The following is a 24,517-nucleotide window of genomic DNA, read 5'->3' on the forward strand; positions in this document are numbered from 1 at the left end:
GGGGTGGTAGACATATCACAACACCTCCATGAATGGGAATAGAACAAGGTTCAAACTATCGGTTACACTCAATAACAAGAGGATCAGATTAAACTTTGCCAAAGAAAATCTGAAAGAACCTTTACAGTTCTGAAATAAAAAAATCTTTGGATAGGTGAAACCAAGGGGGGCTCCTTTGCCTCCCTCCTGCTGTGTGCCCAGCCTGGAGGCTGCGGTCTGTGACCGGCTCCCGGTGCAGACAGCTCCCTGTTATAGTGTTTCCTCACTTGGCTCTTGCGAGCCCAGCCCAATTTTTACTCTTTAAGTGTGCGCGTGTGTGTGTGTGTGTGTGTGTGTGTGTGTGTGTGTGTGTGTGTGTGTGTGGGGGGGGGGGGGGGGGGGGGGATATGTGTGTATTCACATCATTTATGTTAATGAGAGTGTGGGGAGTGAGTTGGAGGGTGGGGTGGGCTGCTTTTAACTATGTAAAGCACTTTGTGCTACATTTTTTTTGTATGAAAAGTGCTTTATAAATAAAGATTGATTGATTGATTGAAGATAAACAGCATGTTTGTGAAGGTTCTCAGTCATCCATGTCATCGTAGTCTAAGGAGCTTGGAAAGAAAAGTGTCTGGACTTCTTTAAGTTGCTTGAAGACGTTTCACCTCTCATCCGAGAAGCTTCTTCAGTTCTAGGGTCAAATGGTGGAGAGTCCCAGATTTAAAGAGAAGTGAAAGAAGCCATCTATGTCCACTGTGGACAGCCATCTTTGAACAGAGGCGGTGGCTTACGACACCAACTGTCTGCTATCTATAATCAAGTTTTGAGATCCCTTCACGGCCACTTGCATCCTGGGCCATTTGACCTCAAGAAATCACATGATAGGGTGGGGCTAGGTTTCACAATGAGCTTATCCGAAACCTTGGCTGATTGGGACCTACACCCCTTTTTTTACACCTTGGCTTGTGTGATTAGGAAAAGAATATATTGTCCCTTTTGGGGGAATCCTCCCACAGGGCTTAAATCTGGAACTTTCCACCATTTGACCCTAGAACTGAAGGAGCTTCTCGGATGAGAGGTGAAACGTCTTCAAGCAACTTAAAGTCCAGACGCTTTTCTTTCCAACCTTCTTAGACCAAGATTAACAGCCTGAACCAGAATGATGGGTAGAGAAAAATATGGAGGGGTGAGAAGCAGCTCATGATCAGATTGGGCATATATAGCTGCCACTGAAACTGGGTCACTACTGTCTGATTACTGTGACTGCTGATCGAAACAGAAACAGAAGGATGAAATGTGAAGTGTACAGGGCTATACTCTCTGCTTAGATTCAGACAAATGCTAAACAAAAAACCCCCCAAAATACTGAAGCCCCCTAATTAAAGTAGAAAGTCTGCACTTTAGCCACGTCTTGATTGTGTGATTTAAAATCCACTGTGGTGGTGTACAGAGACTACAAGAATTGTGTCTTTCACAAATTCTCATTGGACACTGTTGCATTGTAAAGGAAGTGTATGAGCCTTGTTTTTTAAGACTTGGTCAGATTACAAGTTATCCAGGGAACGAATTAAATGTTGAGATTTTATAATAAAAAGTGATAACTGCATTAAAGATTATAATTATACCAATCTGAGTTTTTCAAAACATTCTTTTAAATTAGAGTCAGCTGACAAAGAAGCACTTACAGAAATTTTTGAAGTGCATGCTGTGTAGGTTTGAGATGAGTAGGGTACGTCCACAGCAGGAACCCCAGAAATCTCCCCAGAGTCACTGTAGCATGCACTGATTATATCCATCAGCTGCTGATTGATGGAGTTCAGCGGGTACATGCAGAGAGCAGAGTCGCTTTCGTCGTCATCTGGATGAGCCACCATGAAGAGGACTTTTGTGAATGAGGTGACCGTCCCATAATTACCAGATTGAGACATGACCCGTGCCAGCTCTTTTCCTGGAAAAGTCACATATGCAGCTTGGACTTTGTTGTACCGGTTGTTTGTACCGCAGGTTAACTGGAGCTCTGTGTACGAATAGTAATGTTGGTCATTTTCACAAAGACGAGACACAAAAGTCAAGTTTTTGTTATCTGTGCCATCGAGAGTCCGAGAAAAGAGGAAATACACAAAACCATCCTCTTTGAAGGCATGTTGGAAGTCGTGTAAGTACTTGAGGACAAATGGCGCCGTCTGTACCGCTGATGCCTCAATGATGTTCTCAAACACAACCCAGTCCTGGTAGTCCTCAAGGATTCGTGTGCTGATTAGTTTTGTACTGTCCAGGCTTCCATAGCCCTTTCCAACAAGGAACACTTTGAAGGTCCGGCCATTTTTTGTGTAGTTGGACATGACGCTCACCACGTTCACATTATCCTCTATGCTAGCCACGTAAGTCCTCTCTCCTTTGTTGTCATTGTAATACAACTCTTGTTCTACATTAGACAGGTTGAGGAGGGAACATATGCCTCTGTACCGACTGCCACATACTATTAGTGAACCATTGGATGGGTGGACCAGCAGAAGTTTGTTGCTGTTGGGCATGAGCACTGTGTCCTGACAGCCTGAAGCAGGAGGTGTACATGTTTTGGCATCTTTTTTTGGGCCCGTCTCAGTGCGGGCCTCCTTCTGGAGGGACGGGCTCAGCTGGAAGATATTGTTGACTGCTCCCAGGTAGATGCGACCAGTCTGTGGGTCCTGGACCACATTGTTAATCAGGGTTTCAGAGATGAATTCCACAGTGGGGATTTTTCCACTCCCCCCTTGGGCTTGAGAGACTGACAGCCAGAAGAGGAAGAGAAGGATGGAGACCCAGCTTGCCATCTCTGGAAGGAACAGAAAGGAAGAAGTGTTTTATTATTAATGAAGTTAAATGGAACTTTAAATGCACATTAACTATCAGCAACATGACACATCAACAAAGGGTTTGTGTGTAGTTAATATAACCCCACATACATACACATATACTCATACATAAAACTGAAGGTAAATCAGTTGTCTTTACACTGGTTCTAAGCAACAAGCCTGCTTCACTGGGAGGGGCTGAGGGTCAGTTTGAGGTCAGGACTGTGTGCAGGCCAGTCAAGTTCTTCTACATCAAACTCCGTCATCCATGTCTGTATGAACCTTGCTTTGTGCACTGGCACACAGTGTGCACTGGCACATTGGAATAGGAAACACCCACTGACTGTGACTGCGACTGCAGAATATTTAGTAGCGAGAAAATTTCACGACTGGACTTGCTACACAGGTGACGTCCTATCAGGGTACCACACTGCAATTCCCTGAGTTCCTGAGAGTGACAAATTCTTTCACAAATGTTTGTAGAAGCAGTCTACATGCCTAGCTTCTTGATTATATTCAACTGGAAGTGATTGGAACACCTGAATTCAATGATTTGGATGGGTGAGTGAATACTTTTGGCAATATAGTGTATTTTTAGAAAATCTGCACATGGAGACATTAATAGGGTTGCACTAGGCTATACACCTGAAGTTATAGCCTAGTGTATATACAAAAGTAACAGGAAGTAATTTGAATGAACTGGGATTTTAAGGTGTACAACACATGAAGCATATCCCACTTTAGAGTCACAGATTTAAGTTATGGGGCTAAAACCATTTAAAAACTGCCTCGAGATGACAGCGCATGGCGTAGGTGTTTGTGTCTGACTCAACTCCCTGATCCAGTTATATTACGGGGGGGAGGGGGTTGAATTCAATTGACTTATCTCAAGCCATCACTGGTGAAAAAAATAAAACTGGTTTGTGTAGGGGTAAAAAAGACAAGGATAACAACTAGATCTCAACCCATAACACAATAAACAACTCTTTAAAAAGCTTGGATCACATCCAACTTCATTTACACTTGCTTTTTTTCCGCCCTAACAGCCACACAATGTGTTTAGGAAGTACACTGTTTTGTCTCAGGAAATATGATCACACAACATCCTTGTAAACTACAGACAGCTTCATGTACCGGCTAACAGCAGGTGCCTGTGGAGCCTTCGTTCACTGCTGTTTGCGCAGGCTGTGGTAAATATGGAACTGCAGGTGGCTTTGAAGCAGCCATTGCCCACACAGCAAATGTTAGTGTATGTTTGCATGTGGTTTCAGTCTTGCACACACTCAGTAGTATCCTCCTCCTCATATCATCTTGCCAGTCAAGTTCACAGACACATTTGTCAAAGTCACTTGCCAAAACTGTGTTTTATTATGTCAACCTGCCTTTGCTCACTGGACTAAGTGGGAAGACCACTGATTGGACATTTGCCTGGGGGGGGGGGGGGGGGGGGGGGGGGGGGCGCGCATGGCCGTTAATTTCACTGGCAACACTCATTTTCATTTAAGTAGACAATTCGATTTCTTGATTTTTTAGCCCCCCCCCCATTTACTGCCTCAAACTATCCACCCCCCCTTAACCCATTTCATTACATAAATGTATTGTGCCCTTTTCAATTCATAGTCTTAAATATTTCCATTAAAATGGTAATGGTGCAATAAAATCCCTCTCTCTGCTTATTCAGGACAGAAATGTGTGCGGCAGCTTTTTTTACAGCTTTAATTAAGGAGGGGCGGTAAGTGTTATGCCAAGATTTAACTGAGAGGAAAAGACCAAAAAAACAGAAAAGAAATCTTGAGTTTACGTGCACAGTACAGAGTGGACAAAATAAAGGGTATATTATGTAAACTATTATTTCAGCTCTAAAGTAACACAACTTCAATTTCAAAGGACATATCCATCGGCAATTACAAGCCCGTGTCAGCTTTAAGCGGCAGGACAATAACGCTTGTGCTTGAGTTTTCAGGGAAGCTTCACAGAAACTGCACGAGTTGCAAAACAGCCTCACAGCCTCAAAATGTTGACATCAAAAGCAAAACAGAGACAACTTTCACTGACAAAGTGAGGTGGCAAACTGCAAAAATGTCCACAGAGAAAAACTAAAAGGAAAAAATGGTATTAAAGGAAAAAAATCACCATAGGATGAAATCAGCAGCTCTGTGATCTGTAAACAAAAACTGTACTCTGAGCAAATTTAGGGTGACATTGTATGTAGTATGGTTGGTATACTAATTTTATCATATAAAGGTGCCATCTGACTATTATTATGTTTTGACTAGACAGATTCAGGTAGTCTAACAAGCTACATGACCTTTAATGTGCATTTTTTCTGCTTAAGAACATACCTGTCAAAAACACTGTCAGCACACTCCTGTACATACAATTACACCTACTGCATATCTGCACACCTACAGAATGAAATTAAACAGCTGTTTGTATACTGCCACAATGTACAATTCCCACTTTTTAATGGATTGTCTACAGACATGGTGTAGATAGATGACTCTGTGTCTTTCACTAAAAACTATAATATCCCCTTTACTATCAATTTACCCTGATATGACATACCACACAGAAAAAAAGTGGATTATGTCAGTAGTATCCTGTGACAAAAAAAATTACTTGATTTCTTTTAACTCCCAATAAAACTTTCTCAGACCACAAATTCAAGGACAATCATCTCTGGACACTCATTTAGGTTTCAGAAAACTCCAGAATCACTTACAACTGCAACTTCAAAGGGTGCTTTTCCTATTCATGCAAATCCTATGGCCAGTCCCTGATCAGACAAAAAAATGTGTCACACAAATTTCCCTCAGATGTTGCATTGTGGGTCAGTGCAAACGAATTTCTTAACATATTTCAAAAGAGCCTGTTCTCTCCTAAGATGTCTCCTTCTGTCACTCTGTCACTTTTTATCCTTTTTTTTCATGGGCTTAATCCTTAACGCTGGAATTAAAGAGGCTTCAAAGAGCTGAGCAGATACAGACGCCTGGTGGGGGTGGCACAGGTGGAATGAGGCCCATTTCTCCCCAGACCAACCCACCTCTTTTTTCAACATGTCTGCTGTGAGAGAACATGACAACTGGGCATATCATCCAACACGCGGCTATTCTGAATAAATAAAAGCCTGCTAAATTTAGAGGCTGCGTGCTGCATCAGCCTGCAGCTAATGAAGCCTCCAATGGCCTGGAATAAATAATAATGAAACACATCATGCACTAATGAAGCTGGCACATCTGAAAAATATGATCTGGTGAAAGTCAATTTTCAAATTCAAACAGCCTGAAGCCAGCACTGAATTGACCTTAAATTAGGCATTTCACCTCATTCCTTTTCACGTGATTGTTTGTGGTTACGGAAAGAAAAAAAATCTTTGAGCTTTAGAACTTCTTTAACTCTTCACACGAATGCTTAAATGGGCCAATTCTGGTCTTTAGCAGTTTTTACAATTATGTAAGTACAGCTTCAGGTTAACTACGAAACATATTATAATGTGTTATTTATTTAACAAGAATAAATAATGACACAGTCTAGAGTGTTGTGTTGTGTCTCAACACACAGGCTATTTTTCTGACAGGTAAAGTTTAGCTGAAACAGCAAATTTATAACAGAATGGCTGAAAAAGAAAAAAATTAAATTACGAAAACCTGATTGCTGTGTTGGGGCCTTAAGAGAGCTGTGCATAAATGAATGCCCACAACTGAAGCAACGTTTTAGAAGCTTCTCTACTTTTAGAAGACTAGTGGGAAAAGATTCCTTCATAGTGATGTGACAGAGTCATACAGAAAATGATTACTTTGGGTCATTCGTGCTAAAGTCTTTTCTAAAAGCTACTGAACCATGGGGTGCACTTTTTTTCATGACTGTTTATAGTAGGTTGTATTTACTTTAAACACATGTAAAACTGTATCATTCTTCTTAACTATGCATATATTTACAAAGCTTGTAGAAACCTTGAGATGAAAAATTAATTCAGTCCCACCACAGGGTAGTCACCTCACTGTCACTCAGCAGTTTAACAGGTAGTTTGCACCTCATCATCATCATCATCATCAACTTTATTTATAAAGCACTTTAAAACAACCACAGCTGACACAAAGTGCTGTACATTGGAACTGTAAAATAAAATTACATGAGATATAGATAAAAAACAAATAAAAGAAGAGTGAAATCATTAATTAAATAACTACTGCATTAAAAAAGAAACTAAGTCTCACTGAGGTTAAAAGCCAAGGAATAAAAGTGGGTTTTAAGACGTGATTTAAAAGTGGACAGTGAAGGGGCCTCTCTAACATGCATGGGCAAATTATTCCATAATTTTGGAGCCACAATAGAGAAGGCCCTGTCCCCTCTGAGCTTCCTCCTGGATCTCGGTACCTCCAGGAGCAGCTGGTCAGCTGACCTGAGAGACCGACAGGGTATGTGGGGATGAAGAAGCTCAGAGAGGTAAGGCGGGGCAAGACTGTGTAGACATTTAAAAACAAACATAAGAATTTTAAAATTAACTCTAAAAGACACAGGCAGCCAGTGCAGAGAGGCCAGCACGGGGGTTATATGCTCTCTTTTTCGAGTTCCTGTTAGGAGTCGTGCAGCCGCATTTTGAACCAGCTGCAGACGTGAGAGCAATAACTGACTGACCCCCACATAAAGTGAGTTACAGTAGTCCAGGCGGGAAGAAATAAAAGCATGGATCACTGTTTCAAGGTGCTGCCTCGAAAGAAAAGATTTTAGTCTAGTCACCTAGTTAAAACTAATGCTGTCTGTTACAGCGGTGCTTGAAAATTCTTCATGAATAAATCATTCAGAGAGGTTATAATGTTCAGTTTTAGTATTCAGCTTTCATTCTTTTGGATTTGCTGATTTGTGTTGTTCTTGAATTTTAACACATTATAAAGAAAAATGCTGCAGTTATCCACCCTCTGATCTAAAAAAAAAAAAAAGAATGGCATTGTAGCACAAATGTAGTAATTTTAATGCAAATGCTGTGAAAATATGAGCTACCAGTAGGTCTTGGGGCAGATCTCCAGAGAGCAATTTCTAGCACTCGGTATGTAAAACTAAGTGAAAATGAAACTAGGCAACAACAGAAAACTAAAGGAGCGGTGCAACTAATGCTTTTTTCCATTGTGGAAGAAAGTAGGAAGTACACATTTTGTTATTTGTTATAAATGAGATGTACAAACCTCAAATACCTAAACGCTCTGAACATTTTAAGGCTCAACAGTATCTGTAAGTTGTGTTGTCCAGTCCTTACAATATTAACTGGCATAAAGACCTGTGAAAACTGTTTTGTTCTCCTCAGACAAACTATATCAGTAGTGTTGTCAATAAACCGCATTTCCTAAACAGTACTTGTTTAAGCTAAGTTGACTACTCACCTCACCATAACGACACCAAACTGAAGATTCAGCTCAGAGTTGAATGAGCCATACGAACACGATGTGCTACACCGCTCTGATATGTAGTCTCCAATTCAAATGTACTCCTTCGGTTTGAGAGAAGCGAAGTAGGACAGCTAAACTGTTGAGGTATGGCATGCACAGGCTTGCCTGTAGCACATAGGTGTGGCTTTTTTGTTTCCTTGCTTATCATTTCACACATGCGCAAACACACACCTTTTATTGACAAATACAGAACCATTTCTTCCACCCTTCCTCCATAAGGTAGGCCATGTCTGGAAAAATGAAAGATATTAAATTGAAAAATGGAAGGTGTGTGCACCCTACACACACACAAATCCACAGGCTTAGAGATACATGTGCAAGCCCCAATACATGAAACCAGCTCAGCTTGAAGTGCTGACGAGGTAATCCTGCTCAGACCACACAAAGACACTCTTCTCTTCAAACTGCCATGCTGTGTTTCTTTGACACAGGGGCACTAAAACCCAGCATGGCAGTCAACACGCCTCTTGGCCAATCCTAAGGAGGAAGTCTGCAAGTGTGTCGTGGTAAGGGAGCAAAAGATCAGGAAGGAGATAGCAGAATTGAAATTCTGGAGAAATATGTCTCTGATGATTAGATTAGATCAGATGCACAAACGGTTACATAACTGCTGACCCGGCAAGTTTTGAAGCGGCATGAGTCCCCTCGCCCTTAAACAGACACCCTACCCAGAAAATCTAACAGGATATCACCCCATACTGCGATCATTCATATTCAGCACTTTCTTTACTGGAGAGCTGCCTTTGACAGCTCTGACACTGATGTGAAACCACTTTCCCTGTTATACACTGATATAAGTGAAGTACGATTAAATTAGCAGCCTGTCCCCAGAGAAGTCGACCCCGGGTAAAGAGAGGTGAACGCGGGGTTAATGCTCTGATTCAAACCTTACCATGTCTCTAACAACATGTAGCATGCTGAAAAAGCATGATAAAATGAGCCCAAGGAGATACAACAACCCAGGTTGAGAGCCATGACAAGGAACTGGAACTGAGGGGTGGATCCTTGTCCTTTATTTTCCTGCCACCACCAAGGAAACCACAGGCAGAACAGAAGCATTGTTAAAAGATGAAACATGAAGCGGGAGAGTGTGGAGAACTCTTTCTCTGCATGTCTTCCATTCCCCCACCACTTCCTTTTTTGACATGCAAAAAGTCTTGTCCCATGCTCGGAGTAAAATTGTTTCACAAGTTGTAAAGGAGGGCTGGTGTGACGATGGTAATCCAATTTCCATATGAACAATTACCCTGCCGTCAGGGCTGGCAGTTCATTTATTTCAATTTGACTGACTGGGAAAACCATGCTCACCAAAAGCAGCCAGCCCAGCCATTGTATTCAGGGCACCAGGCACAGAGGGGGTGGGGTTGATGGGGCTGGTCCATTTTAGCGGGATCCAGCTGCTCTGGCCTAAATTTGCTAACACCTTTAAAGTTGGCCCATGACCCAAGAGTGTGTGTATCACACGTTGCTCTCTTATTAGACCGTATGTGCCCCAATTCTCACATCTCTGGGTTTCTGCCTGTGTGTACGTGTGTGTCTACATGCATCTGTCCTCTTGTGTATGTTTGTCTGTTATGATGTATGACCATGAGTCAGCCGGTGCGAGCATAACCTGCGTGCACACATGCACACGATCCTTTTAGGCCCAGCAGTTTTCCTCATTAGGACTGATAGACTGTTTGTGTGTCTGTTTACCGCTCCGTCACCATTTTCAAGGCTCCTGCTATCTCCCTTCTGCCAGCTGGACACTTGAGCAGCAAGAGCGCAAAACCACAGGCTTGCACACACAAACTACTTGAGCAGAGTACACATTTAAATGTGCTTGTGTTCAGCGACACATACACACACACACTCACTCACTCACTACCAGGCTTCTCTGCCTCATACCGCCCGGCAGCTGACCTCTGTGTCTCTTGTAATCTCTCAATCTCTGTTTGTCTCTCAAACAAACACAGAAATTCAACCTCTTCTGTCTGGCCAACAGCAGCTTGGGCTAATCTCCCAATGCTAACTGGCCTCCCCAACCCCAGCTGGATGCTGCAACTCTCCAGTGGGACAGAGTGGCTGTTTGCAGTGTGGACACAGCTGGCAGATGCGGGAAACTTGATTAAACAGCCTGGCCTGGCAGAGAAAAGGTACTTTCAGGAGCCAGTGCCTCTTCCGACTGCCATTGCGGCCACATCCAGACATTTACTAATGCATACTAACAGCTGTAGGGTGCAGACAAGCATACCCGAACCCAAAACAAATGCAATTTTTGGGAAATAATAAACCTATATTTTAATATTAAAAAGTTTAGCACTGTGTAACATCCTCTATTCTTTTAATTACAGTCTGGAAACATATGGGAACTGAGACCAGTTGCTGGATTTTTGGGAGAGGACTCTTATTCCATTCCTGTCTGATATGGAATTCTCGATACTCGAGTCCTGGGTCGTCTTTTTCGTGTTGTTTGTTTCATGATAGTCCAAATGTTGTCAACTGGTCAAATGTCTGGACTCCAGGAGGGCCAATTCAGCTCCTGGACAGTTCCACTATGTAGCCATGATCTTATAATAGAGACATGTGTCATTCAGCATTGTCTTGCTGAAATATGCAAGGTCAAAAGTCAATGGGTGCTTGTGTTGCTCTAATCTGCTTATACACCTTTCATACACCGTGATGTACAGGCTGCCAGTTCCACTAATGTACCCCCCATACCATCAGAGATGCAGGCTTTTGAGGCATCAAGCTGGATGTTCCCTCTCCGTTTTAGTCTAGAGGACATTACATCCATTTTTTTTCCCAAAAAGACATTAAAATTTCCACTTTGCCTCAATCCATTTTAATTTAGTTTTGTCCCATTGAAGATGTTTCTAGTTCATGTTCATTTATGGTTTCTTCTTTGCGTGACAAAACTTTAGCCTAAAATCGTGGATGGCACAGTGAACTATGTTTGTAGACAATGGTTTCTGGAAGTGTTTCCGAGCCCATGCAGTGATTTCCATGATACAAACGTGCCTGTTTGTAATTCAGTGCTCCCTGGGAGTCCAAAGATCACAGAATTGTTCCACAATTTATAGATGCAGATTTTTGCAAAACATCTGCTCATCTTTACTTCTGAGAAATTCTGCCTCTCTAAGATGCTCTTTTTATACACAATCATGTTACTGACCTGTTGCCAGTTAACCTTATTAGATGCAAAACCTTCCTCCAGATGCTGGTTTTTTTCCCCCACATGGTACATTTTCTCAGTTTACCAGCTTGGTGCTTTCTGTGTGAATAATATATGGGGTTGCAAATCATTCCATATTGTTTTTATTTAAACTTTATAAAGCGTCCCAACTGTACTGTATCGTGCATTGTATTTCTACACCCACAGTTGAAACTCTAAAATATTTTCATTATCCGTCAGTCAATTAATATTCTAGTCTTGTTTTTATTGACATAGTTTTGATGAATAATATACCAACAGATCAGAAAACGAGTCCAATGTTTCGTCAGTCTACTACACAAACAATCCACTCACTGTGTCAGCGCTGACCCTCATTTCCTTTTGACTCAACAACTGCTTAGCTGCGGGGAATTTTTTATTTCACCATCTTCTGTCAGAGGCCAGACTCCTTTTTTCAGAACAGGTAATAACTCGGTGTATTGCTCAAGGGCATTTCAGCGCGTCGGAAGCTTGCTCTCACACACAGAAAGTTAAATCCCTGCTTCCGTGGGTTGAAGGGCAGCTTCTCTAATCCGTGCACCACCCTGAGGTGATCCCCTGGTCCAGGACCACAATCACCTTGCACTTACATATAAAGAACAGCTCACACTCACATACTGACACACATACAGTGACAATTAAGAAGTCAGGCAGGCAGACTGACTGCTGGGAAGGAATCCATTACACAGCTTATTGGTTATAATGATTTCACTTCCCCAGCATAAACGCCAATGAGCCATGAAGGTATCTTGTAATGTGGTTTAGTCTCAGTGCCCAGCTTTCGTTTTGTTTCAAGGAGAACACTGATCTTATAGTCTCTGATTTGCTTGCCTTCCCATGTATAGGAACAAGAAACCTGTGTAGTAGTGGACATTAAGATATAACTTTACGGTTGAACGCTAATAAACCCACAATCTAGGACTTATGTCTGTGTGGTGTTAGCACAAATGCTAAAGCCTCATGGTTACCCAGTGAAACATCAAAATGCACTTTATTAAAAGATATGTATATTAAAAAGAAAACTTGTTTATACCATTTATGAATATGCCATTTTCTGTTAACTTCATTGATAAATAAGGTACTTAACAGCTGTCTCTCTGTTCATTTAGTGTATTCAATATAACCCTTTCCTACACAGCCTTTAAGTTGCTGACCAGCTCAGTACAATGACATGCCTTGGTTGAGACATGGAATTTTTAGGTTTTGTGGTTCTTTTTCCCATCACCATCCCCCAAAAGGGACAACCCACACCACAGGTTAAATACCTGAGACTCTCCACCAACTGCATATTGAACTCCAGACCTAAAGTAGTCCAGCTGCCTTCTTTTTTCAGCCTCTCAAGACTACACGAACCGTATGACTGCGAATCTACACATACATAATACTGTGAATGCTGGTGCAACTGCTCACTGACTAAATGTCTGGGCATTATCAGACTTATTTCATAAGCGATGAGCAATAGAAGATGTTCCTTACTGATTTTATCTGGTAGCAGACGCCATAGTGAGAAGACAGGCAAACAGCCTTAGTGTAAATGTGTGTGAATTAAACATTCAGTGGTTCAGGAGTGGAAACCAACTCGTGTAAATTAATAGATGATACTCTGAGTTTCAGTTTGAGTCAGAACTGGGATGGAATAATTTAAAAACTCTCCATGTAATGATGCGCCTTTTTATCTAGCCACTCTGCCTTTCACTTTCTCTCCCTGATTTTCCCCCCCTCTACATGTGTACTAATAAAAGGCTGATTAAAAACGCAATAACCCATGCAGGGAGATCAGGGAGATCGGCTTTCTTTGCCCACCCAATTACAGAAACCAGTTTCCTTGCTTACATGACATTAAAGAAATTATGAAAGCTGACAGTGAAGACAAGACATGAGGAATCTTTCCACAAGGCGTTTATGTTTGCCAAGAAATAGTTCAGCTGAGCAGTTTCCACCAAACCACATGAGTGGTTTCTGTTTCTGTGCGTAAGCATTTAAGAAGAAAAAAAGATACAACATGGTAACTTTTGCATTTTAGAAGTGCCAGTAGGTGTATTTCTCCCTCTGGACGAGTTTGATGCAATCTTCTTAACTCACTCTTAGAAAGAAAACAAATGCGTATTCCCAAAAATGCAATCCTTTAAACAGAGACATGGTAACGTATGAATAGAGCACAAGCTCTAGTAACTTCAGCAAAGAAAGCAGAATGGAAAGGAAGGAGGACCGGAACAGAGGGAGGGCAATCACACACGTTACTGACTGAGTCTCAATAGCCCCTTTGTGCGAGCTGGCAGGTGCCTGTCACTTGTCAGGATGAGTCAGAGTGTGGATGGTGACTTGAGCATTGTGATGGTGGGGATATAAGCGTTGGCTGAGGCCCAGTAAGATTCTAGCTCTTAGTAATGACTAACAGCTATCAGGTAATGGCCCAAAGATTAGCAAGCGCTGTTCAGCATATGGAGAAAAGGTCACGTTTAGAGCTTAAAAGGTAATGGCTAAATTAGCTGCAAGAAATACCTCATAAAATTAAATAGCTTTCAGTGAGAAGGAGTACTTTCCGCTGATGGTGCAAAAGGAAATAGACTGGGCTACTTTTTAATTAGTCCGAAGAAGGGAACTAATCACAGGAAGGGTAGTGTCTGATAAACTGTATGTGCCTCGACACAAAACCTCAACTCATAACACAAGGGCACCATCTAACAGCCTCTTTTTCTCACGAATGAAACACACGCACAAACACATTTGCTTGGACTAGTTCTGCTCCTTCTTAGTATGGCGCAGTGATTTGGAAAAAAATTGCATGCGATACTTGAGAGACTGCAAGAGCAATTTGATTTGCAATATGATTTAAAAAAACAAAAAAACAAAAAACAAAAACCAAGCACCAGTTCTAATAGATTTAAAACAGGCCCATCTATCCTTTCACTGACACCTTCTCCACAAGAAACTCCTCCAGCTCATCCAGGGGGACACCGAGCCAGTTCCCGAGCTAGTCAATAGATATAATCTCTCTAGTGTGTCCTGATTCTGCCCAGGCCTCTTTCCGGCAGGACATGGCTCTGGTGCTTAATGAGGTTCGTGAAACACCGTGCTTAGGAGGTGAGGCGTTTCGGGCACCTCATTAAAGATATCATCAAAATATTACTTGCTCTTATCTTTTAATGCAAGAAGGGGAACCACAACACATAAAAAGCTTGCAACATTTATCAGTTTCTTAAATGTGCATATGACAATCACACATACAGCAGCTATTACACAACATGACCGCGTTAAAAAACGTAACTTTACCATTTGTCATATTCATCGTTTCAAATTACAATTTCCGATTTAAAATCAATTTGTCATTGAGATCAACTCCTCAATGCATGCACTTCCACCGAATGTTCTTGATGCTATTGAAACCACTCCACGACACTCATTCCTCAATCCGCCAACCCCTGTAATCTTCATCCATCATCTATCAGAGCTGCTGCAGCCAGAGGGGAGAGAGCTGCTAAGCAGGGCTTGACTAATGGCTAAACAAACACCATTATCAGGCCGCAGTGGCCGAACGCTGAGCTACAGGAGCCCCAGAGCAGCTGAGGCTCTTTAATACTTAATCCCCGCTGCCCTGCTCTGCTAGCTTCTGTTTTAAGCAATGGGCAGCTCTGAAGGTCCACTAATGGTGGAATAAGCACAGAAACATAAGGGACTATGGGCTAGAATAAAAATGAGCGTGACACCTACGCGCACGCACAATCACTTACTGCAAATGTCACAAATAGACTGAGAGGGGGTAAAGACGAGTGTGGCCCACTCGTCTTGGCCAATTCCCTCTCTAAAAAAGGCTCAGGGAGAAGTTAATGAGCCTGTTACTGCCCCACAGCTCCCACGATAAGGCTGCTGATTGCACCACATGTTTGGGGCAAGAGGATGGCGCGTGTATTTGCATGCACAAGTTCATGTGTGTCTGTCACCCGACCCAAAACGGTCATCTGCTGATCGTACGTTCAGAAGTAGGGAAAGCACACTTTTGCACACAAACCGCCACACTCTTGAGGCATGATCTATCCCACTCACTCTCACTCGCTTGCCTACATACACCAAGTCACACCCTGACCACACTATCCTCACAAACACACACACACACACACGCAAGCACACACGCACACAATCAAGTGTGACTGAGCGAGCAGGCCACTCAATGAGAGTGGGTGATTAGGCCCTCTGAGAGTGGGTCTGACCTTTCCCTGCACATCAAGTCAAGTGCACATGTGTGTTTTTATGAGTCAGTGTCTATAAGCTCTCGGGCCTGCGCCACTTCACATCAAATGTCACCGACTTAAATGAGATGACCACACAGACAGGACAATTGAGGAAAGGAGACACAGAAAGATATGAAGGACAGCTCCACAGGTAGACTGGGATGCTCACTAATTGGAAAGTTGGTGGTTCAGTACCGAGCTCCTCAAGTTTGCATGTCAGAAGGTCCTTCGGCAAGATAATGAACTTCAGAAGTACACCTAATGTATCACTGGTGTGCGAGTATGTGGTAAAAAATGTACCGTAGCTACAGGATACGTAATCTATGACTGGGTGAAGTGGCTAATTATATGAAATTACTTTATGGCAGTTGAAAGAGACCCCCCAAAAAGCACTATATAAATGCAGTCCATTTTTGACATTAAATGAGAGGACAAAAAAATAAATAAAAAAAACATTTAAAAAAAGAGGGGATTTTTTTTAGGCTGTGAGACAAAGATTAAAAAAAAAAAAAAAAAAGAGGAATAACTTAAAAAGGAAGGAAGAGAGAAGAACTGAAAGAAAGAGAGTGCCCTGTCACCAATCAATCTGCTGTCTTGGGCTCTTTCTCTACTGCTTCGCATGAGAAGCAGCAAAGCTGAGGTATTTTTATATTCATGGTTAGTTTTGGGAATTTTGCACAGGCCCTTGTGGGTACACAAACCTCCCTCGTTTGACTGTGGTAATGGTTGAGTCTGCACTTCCGTGTTCTCAAAGCTCAGACAGACAGCCAGACGGTCTGAGTCAGGTCTCTGGGGAGGGCATGAGCAGGGGGCAAGTGAGGTTTTGTTTTGCTGAGAGCAGCAGTTAGTTAGCCAAATTATATTTTTATAACTTCTTCTGAATTGTGCTCTAAAGCGCATGTGTGTACACAACAGACTGTGTTCCAGTTTTTTCAGTTTTCTGAGGGGATCATATACAGGTTAACATTGGATCATATATATATATAATTTCTAACTTCGGCAGGACTGTGATAAACTGAACATCTTTGGATTTTTGGCTGTTGGCTAGACGAAGCAATCTACATCACTTTGGGTTCTTAGGCTTCTTAAGTTTTATGGTCCAAACAGTTAATTAAATAATCACTTCTGAATTAATTGAAGAAAGAAAATAATTGTTAGCTGGAGCCACAAATATTACTGCATAACATTCAGTGAGGCAGGAAGTATGAAGGGACAGTTAGAGGTTTCAAGCAAACCCCAAGTTACCCCAACTGATCTGGAAGTAAACAAATATAAAATAATTAACCACATCTTCAGTCCAGTTTATAATTTCCCAACTCAACTTTGACTCACGATAGCAGAGTAAATTTCTTCCTTTGCAGTGAGGAATCATTCATGCTCCAGTACATTATTCACTTTCAATTTTACCTCCCAAATAAGGTGGCTTTGCTAACCGTTTTCAATTTGTCTGGTCCTCTCAATGCTTCTTCCTATTCAGTCTGACAAATTTGACTGATGTCATCATCTACCCAGATCTCAGTAAATGAACTGGTAAGTACAACAGTGTCATACCCAATAGAAATCACATCAACAGCTATGAAAAGACCCAGGTTGTGAATTGCTTGAATCGGTCTTTAATAGCGGGTTAAGGTATTTGATGCTGGTGGGATGACAGAGTCTCAGTCTTGTCTTGCCCTTTTTCTCTCTTCTTTCTCTTCCTGCCATCACAGTTGATCTGAGAGGAGATAGTGATCATCCACTGCTGATGGGCCAGATGATGATGATGATGTGTGTGTGTGTGTGTGTGTGTGTGTGTGTGTGTGTGTGTGTGTGTGTGTGTGTGTGTCGCAATGCCCAGGTTAATTAAGTTTGAAATCATAGAGATGATCAGTGCTACTTTCATTCAGAGCCCCCCCCTCCCGAACACACACACACACCCTCCCGTTGCTGTGTCCCTGCTACTACCAGAGCGTTAAGTCTATCTGAGAAGTAGAGGGGTGTTTGTTTGCCCAACTGTGAGAGAAAGACTGTAATTTTGTATGTGACTCTGAAGGAGAAAGATAAACAATTAAGGAATGGGAGTGAGCTGGTGGTGCTGAAGCAATTAAACAACAAACTAATTAGAAAATATAGGTTTCCTTCTTTTTGTTCACTTGAAACTTCGGTTTAAGGATACGCAGTGTTACAAGCCACTGAGGCACTTTTTGTTTTTGGATACAAATACAGACTTAATTTCAATGGAAAACTCATTTTAATTATTAACCTTTTAACATTAAAGCAATTAGCACATCATTTAAGCCAGTCATACAATAAGAATGCTGAACTCTAAATGCTAAACAACTGCTGCATCCATCCATCAGGATATCAGGATATCAGAATCAGAATCAGAATACTTTATTGATCCCTGGGGGAAATTATTTTTTGTTACAGTGCTCCATTTTAAACCAACATTAAGACAAGACAGACAATACGCTAACTAAGAATAGTACAATATATACATATATATACATACATACATACATACATACATACATACATAAGTCACTTATAAATAAATATTTGGAAAAGAAACATGTGTAGCTGTAGCAGCAAACAGTGTGTTAAGTGGATGCGTTGTACAGGGAGATGGCCATAGGCAGGAATGATTTCCTGTGTCGTTCAGTGGTGCTTTTCGGTAATCTCAGTCTCTCACTGAACGTGCTCCTGTGACTGACCAACATGTCATGGAGTGGGTGGGAGGTGTTATCCAACATTGTCTTTATCTTGGACAGCATCCGCCTCTCCGACACCACCTTGAGGGAGTCCAGCTCCATCCCCACAACATTGCTGGCCTTACGGATCAGTTTATTAAGTCTGTTGGCATCTGCGACCCTCAGCCTGCTCCCCCAGCATGCAACAGCATAGAGGATCGCACTGGCCACAACAGACTCATAGAAAATCCTCAGCATTTTCTGGCAGATGTTGAAGGACCTCAGTCGCCTCAAAAAATAGAGACGACTCTGGCCCTTCCTGTAAAGTGCTGTGGTGTTTTTAGCCCAGTCCAGTTTATTGTCAATGTGTACTCCAAGGTATTTATAGTCCTCCACAATGTCAACACTGACCCCCTGGATTGAAACAGGGGTCAAGTGTTTCCTGGTCTTCCTGAAGTCCACGATCAGTTCCTTGGTCTTTGCCACGTTGAGCTGCAGATGATTCTGCTCACACCACGTGACAAAGGAGTCGACCACAGCCCGGTACTCTGTCTCATCATCCCTGCTGATGCATCCAACCACCGCAGAGTCATCAGAAAACTTCTGAAGATGGCAGGTCTCTGGTGGGGTGGTGGGGCTGGAGCCTAGCCCAGGTGCCATAGGGCGAGAGGTGGGATACAACCTGGACAGGTCGCCTGTTTGTCGCAGGGCTAACGCAGACAGCCATTCACACCATCCACTCCTACCCGCAATTTAGAATCACCAGTTAACCTAAACCCCCCTAACTTTGGACTGTGGGTGGACCCTGGAGTACACAGAGAGAATCCAGAGATGGGGAGAACATGCACACTCCAGACAGAAAGGCCCCATTCAGATGGTGGAGTCGAATCCAGTTTGCTGTGAGGCGACAGTGCTAACCCCGTGCCACAATGCTGCCCCTGCTTATCACCCTGAGCACACCAGGTCTCTCAATTGCTGAATGACAGGCTGCATTTTTTTCTGGTTTATATCACTGCAAATTATAAGTATGAGGTTCTGGACTCGAGGTCACACAGTAAATTGAACACATCACATGGGGCAATTGAAAATTTGGATAAACTGGGAGAAACGACAAACAAAACAATCAAATAATTAACTGGATTTTCAGGAGATTAACTGATCATGAAAACAGTGATTTGCATTCCCAGTGGCCTGTTGCGTACACATGCACTTGTATTTCTTTTCACTGCAGATCAATTAGGATCAAATCGCTCTGACAAAAAGTATAATTTTTCATATTTCTACAACAGCGATGTGGCACTAATCCTCTTCCGAGGTTAAGCCAAATTTTTCAAACAGAAACTAAAGAGTGCCAGTGTTTTTATTGTGAATGATTAAAGTGCTCACTAAAAGAAGCTGGACCTTGACCAACTGGAAAGATAATGGATAAGAAACAATATATATTTAATACTTGTGAAATTATTCATTCTGCAACAGTCCGACTCAGTTTACCAAATGATATACTTTTACTTGTAAAAGTAACAAATGTAATGCAGTTCCCTTAAAAATTTAACTGTGAATACTGTCAAAGGGTTTAGGGTTTAACATAGAGCTGTTATTGAAGCATTTTTAGTATTTGAGTGATGGTACATTGTTGTATTATTGTTTTGTTTTTTACTTAAAGTATTTGTATATGTCTTCCACCGCTGCTGAAGGTTTAGGTGTAATGCGATCCATATCTGTGGTTTCTCACCTGATTATATTTCATTTTGGAATCTTTTTCTTCATGATTAATTGCTCAGACCTCGTGTGATTGCCATTTCTAATCAAATGCAGAGGCACAAAGGTCAGAGGGAATTAGTCCCCCACCGTCTAAAAATAAGCTGCTTTAATCAACTTGCAGATGGCCTGATAAGCAGCAAGGTGGCATTATGGGCCAGTCGTGTGGCGTAGCTGAGGCATGTCAGCGATAACATCTGCACCTCATCTCTAAAGGTGTCACTGCGTCTTTCATGTCAGGTGAGAGCGCTGACATTCTGTCACATCCAGACAGTGTGTGGGTGTGGGGGGTCCTTGCAGGTTTCTGCTGGCGGGGGGCTAACAAAGATGCATACAGCAGCCTCACATAAAAAGGTACAGACACCTCTGCACACGTGCTCGGATGCACCGGCCATGACAAGTGTTGGGCATGAGATAGCACTGATGTCTGCCAGTGGAAGCCTGCATTTCAGACTCGTTATCTCCTGAGCCTTCTGCCGATAATTACAGCCGTCCCTTCTTTCAGACTCGGTCACACCAAAGCTGCCAGTCTGCGCAGCTCAAGCCAGAGGAATTATCACCCAGGCCATCGCGAGAGGGAGCACAGCAAGGTCAGGCCCCGTGTTCAATTTCACTTTTGATTCCAGTCCACCTTTCTTTCTCCTCTACCACTTATCCACTCCTCCCTCCCGACCTCCCCACGCTGTCGTCGTTGAATTTCACTTCAGGGCTAACCTCTATTTCCAGGACAACCACTGCTTTGACACTCATTCATTTCCAATCCTGCAGAGTGGTCAGCTGAATGGAAATTGACGATTCAATTTTTGGAAAGAAACTCAACAGTCCTTTTGGAATTGACTCTCCCCTCCTGCATGGGTGCCCATTCTGCCACCCCCTCTGCCTTCCCCACCTCATCGCCACTACCACTGCTCGCTATCTTCGTCCTGGTCTGCTGAGTACAGCCAATTTCTCCGCTTGTATGGAGGCATGGGCGAGATGGCTACCACAGCTTTAAAAAAAAAAAACAAAAAAAAAAACAGCTCACACAGACCTCTCTCAGACACCTTTCCTCCGTGTTCTCTCATCACTAAACTGCCATCAAGCAAGCAAACATTTAAAACCAGAGGGTTTATTCTCAGCATTGCTCCCAGCTGGATGTTGGGTGGCAATTTAAAAATGATCTATGCAAATGTAATTTCGCTGTGTGTCATCCAACACAGCCAATTAATGAGTGAGCTTCCACAACCCAACTATAAATTAACAAGGCTAGATATAACAGCTAGATTAATGTGTTTTTCTGGCACTTGCCTAATTGCTAGAAGGCTCCGGTGGGGCTAGTGCTCGCTGCCTCGTTTCTACATGTGATAGAGTAGGTTTAGACAGAGAGGGATAAACTCCTGCGTCAACTCTATTTATCATTTACATGAACTTTGTTGTCTCTTCTATCGTTGTTTTCTCTTTTTTAAAGTGAGGAAAGTGCACATAAAAAGAGTCGGGGAGTTGTGTTTTTGTCCTCGGGGAACTTATATTCACTTGAGCAGAAATTACTAGTATCATTTGTTAGACTGAGCTCAGTCTGAAGGACGTCATTAGCTTTAGTCAGACTTAGAAATGTATTAATGGAAAACAAATCCATAAGTGGTCAGAGGGGCACATGTGCAGTGATGGCAAATCTGGTAATGAGAGATGAGCGTTCAAGGCGGAGTGAAAAGTCAGAGCAAGAGGTAAGGGAAAACGGAGGGAGTGGGTAACCGCTTTGTTTCGGCCAGAGGAAGGAAAGAAGAGCGTGAGAGCGAGGAAGACAGAAAACAAGCTCAAGGATCCAAACAGAACATCACCAACAAGGAGTTCTTTTTGTTTTGCCCTTCTTAACCAATTGTTCTCTTCGCCAAGGGTGAGAACGCTAATCCGCTGTGAAACGGGGAGTTGTGAGGATTTACTCTAAGTATCCTTATTAGTGGGAATTCACTGATATGGGGGTGGGGGGGAGCTGAAGTCGGGGGTAGTGGGGGTTACGGTGAAAAAGAAGAGGGCAGAGCGAAGAGGGAGGAAGAGCAGCAGGGATGTAGTGTGTCTTCTGAATACACTGTAGGTGCCATATGAATGTTTAATGCAGGGCTTAATGGTACGGGAGGGAAGCAGGGAGGAGTGGAGAATATAAAGAGTGTGAGGGAAAAGAAGCGGAATCTCAGAGGAGGTTACTGAGCTCCCCATATCACAACACTCCTGATAAGTGCCAGCCGCCCAGGATCAAACCTAATTCTTCACACCTTCAACTCCACCACAGAGCCCCTTTCAGCTGCAGAAGATGGTGACAAAGCACAGACTTGCCTTTGTCATGTGAAAACAAACAGAGATGGGCCTGATATGAAGACAAAAATGGATAAAGGATCTTTCCAGGTGATAAATTTCTTAATTACTTTTGTTAAAGACATACCCTGCTGGAAGCTTGGCCATGCTACATCATTTTAATTACACGAGCAAGGGCCTAATTAGTTGTATCTGTTATACCAGAGGCTAACGTGCACCCAATTAGACCCAAATCAAAAGGATCGTACAGTCAGATGAGGGGACTCTCCGCGTCTTTGTTCTTGCACAGTATTATTTAAATAACAGAGGAAAGTAAAGAGGGTGCTTAACTGCCCAAGTTGCTGATGTCACGATCAGCCCATCTATCTTTAAAATAATTAAAGACATGCTCCCTGTGTGAGCAGCTGGCTGCCTGGCATGCCAGTGTCCCCGTCTCTTTGTCTCGCTTGCCGATAACAAAATTGGTGAAAAAAATATATATTTGTGCAACAATAAAGGCTAAACAACACAGCTTACAGTTGCGGCATTTTATGCAACAGTTTGTGGATTAACACTGGCAAAGTACAGCCTGCAGAGTGAGATCCACCAGCTGGCACCCACAAACAACCGCAAAAGAAGAAGAAGAAAAGATGACCGTTTGAAGCCTAATAATTGTAGCACAAATCGTTTTGCTTTTCCTGCAAAGCAGGGATGACATCAATTGATCATTTACAGAAGGCGTACGTGCCAGTACTGCTTTCGTTCTGTGGTAACTAACTGTCAAAAAGGTCCTCAGGGAAGATAGGATATAACCTAGTAAGAAACATTTGACATGAGGAGTGCAGAGCTTAAATGATTAATATACAAATGGTTTCTCTAATGACTTGATGCGCGCGCGCACACACACACACACACACACGCACACACACACACACACACACACACACACACACACACACACACACACGTGGGTAAAACAGAATGAGAAGTTCAACCACTTTGGAAGTAAATCTACATCAAAGTCTTTTCTTCATTCCCAAAAGAACAGCCTCCCCTCTCCGCAGAGGGGCAACTGATCCCAGAAACTTCCCCAGCTATTGCAAAAAAAAAAAAAAAAGTTTAACATTCAGCACGGCAAGGTTTCTTTCCCTCCCGCGTATGAATTTTCCGCATTTCAGAGCGCACATAATGGTCTCCTGGGGCATTGCTACGGCAGAGTCAAAGGGAGACGGTATTGTTGTGATTCATTTCTGCACGTTCCCCTGTTAGCTGCTAACAACTTTGTAGGTCTACTCTACTCTGCATTTGCTCCCATAAGTCAATGAAAAGCAACTGGAGTGCATCACGAAATTAGCCACGGTTAAATGGACTCCTGTAGTGTTTTTTTTCCTCTTTTTTCACAGCTGCTATTAAACAGTGTTGCCAATTTTCAGCTAACAGTTGAGCAGCACTGGTGGGTTGTAGGGGCAGGAGGTGGTTGTAGGGGCGAGGAACCAACGGGGTAATATCATCCGAGAGGCTAGACAATTAATAATGCTCATTTTAAATGTTAATAGTGCACAGTGAAGCAGCAGTTTGTTTTTCTGGTTACCTGTTTCTTTAATTTGTTGTGTTACTGTAATTATTAGAGAAATCACATTCCGCGTATAATTAAGATCAATGTGCACAATAATGTCAGAACTGCACACAACCTAAGAAAAAGAAAAAAACCTGAGATAAAAATCTTGACATGAAAGGAAACTATTTCCGAGTTTAGTGAATGAATTGCACTTTTACAAACAGTGATATAAAATTGCCCCCTAAAGCTGGAATGAAGCTCGAGACCGATGCGTAACTGTGTGACAGATCCCCTAAGTGAAGACAAATACATATCTTCACAAAAAGTATTATTTTTTGAATCCACGCACGCTCGTTTTGGAGACTCATTTAGATTCTGTACACTACATGGATTTAATAGATTCAGAGGAAAGATTTCTACAAAAGGCTGTAGGCAAGAAACATAACTTCAGCAACTGTGAATGTGGGTTTTTTTTGTCACAACCTGGTTTTTTATATTTATTATTGGAAAGCAATCCGACACATTACAGAATCCTTTTCATGAAAAAAAACTATGTTTTTGTAGACCTTTCCACATGCAGCAGTT

General features: G+C 42.4%; 1 protein-coding gene across 1 annotated transcript in view; it reads right to left on the minus strand.

Moving 5' to 3' along the window:
- The window catches only part of plxnb2b (plexin b2b), a 157,411-nt gene that overhangs the window by 61,483 nt on the left and 71,411 nt on the right, over positions 1-24,517 (minus strand). The window contains exon 3 of the mRNA XM_085359387.1: positions 1,665-2,794. Within this exon, the coding sequence (XP_085215513.1) occupies positions 1,665-2,792 (1,128 nt within the window). The 5' untranslated portion in view covers positions 2,793-2,794. The remainder of the gene's footprint in view (positions 1-1,664; positions 2,795-24,517) is intronic.

This window comes from Diplotaxodon limnothrissa, linkage group LG7, assembly GCF_057381915.1.
Source record: "Diplotaxodon limnothrissa isolate DT_005_m linkage group LG7, D_limnothrissa_male_GT1.1, whole genome shotgun sequence".
Classification (NCBI taxonomy): Eukaryota; Metazoa; Chordata; class Actinopteri; order Cichliformes; family Cichlidae; genus Diplotaxodon; species Diplotaxodon limnothrissa.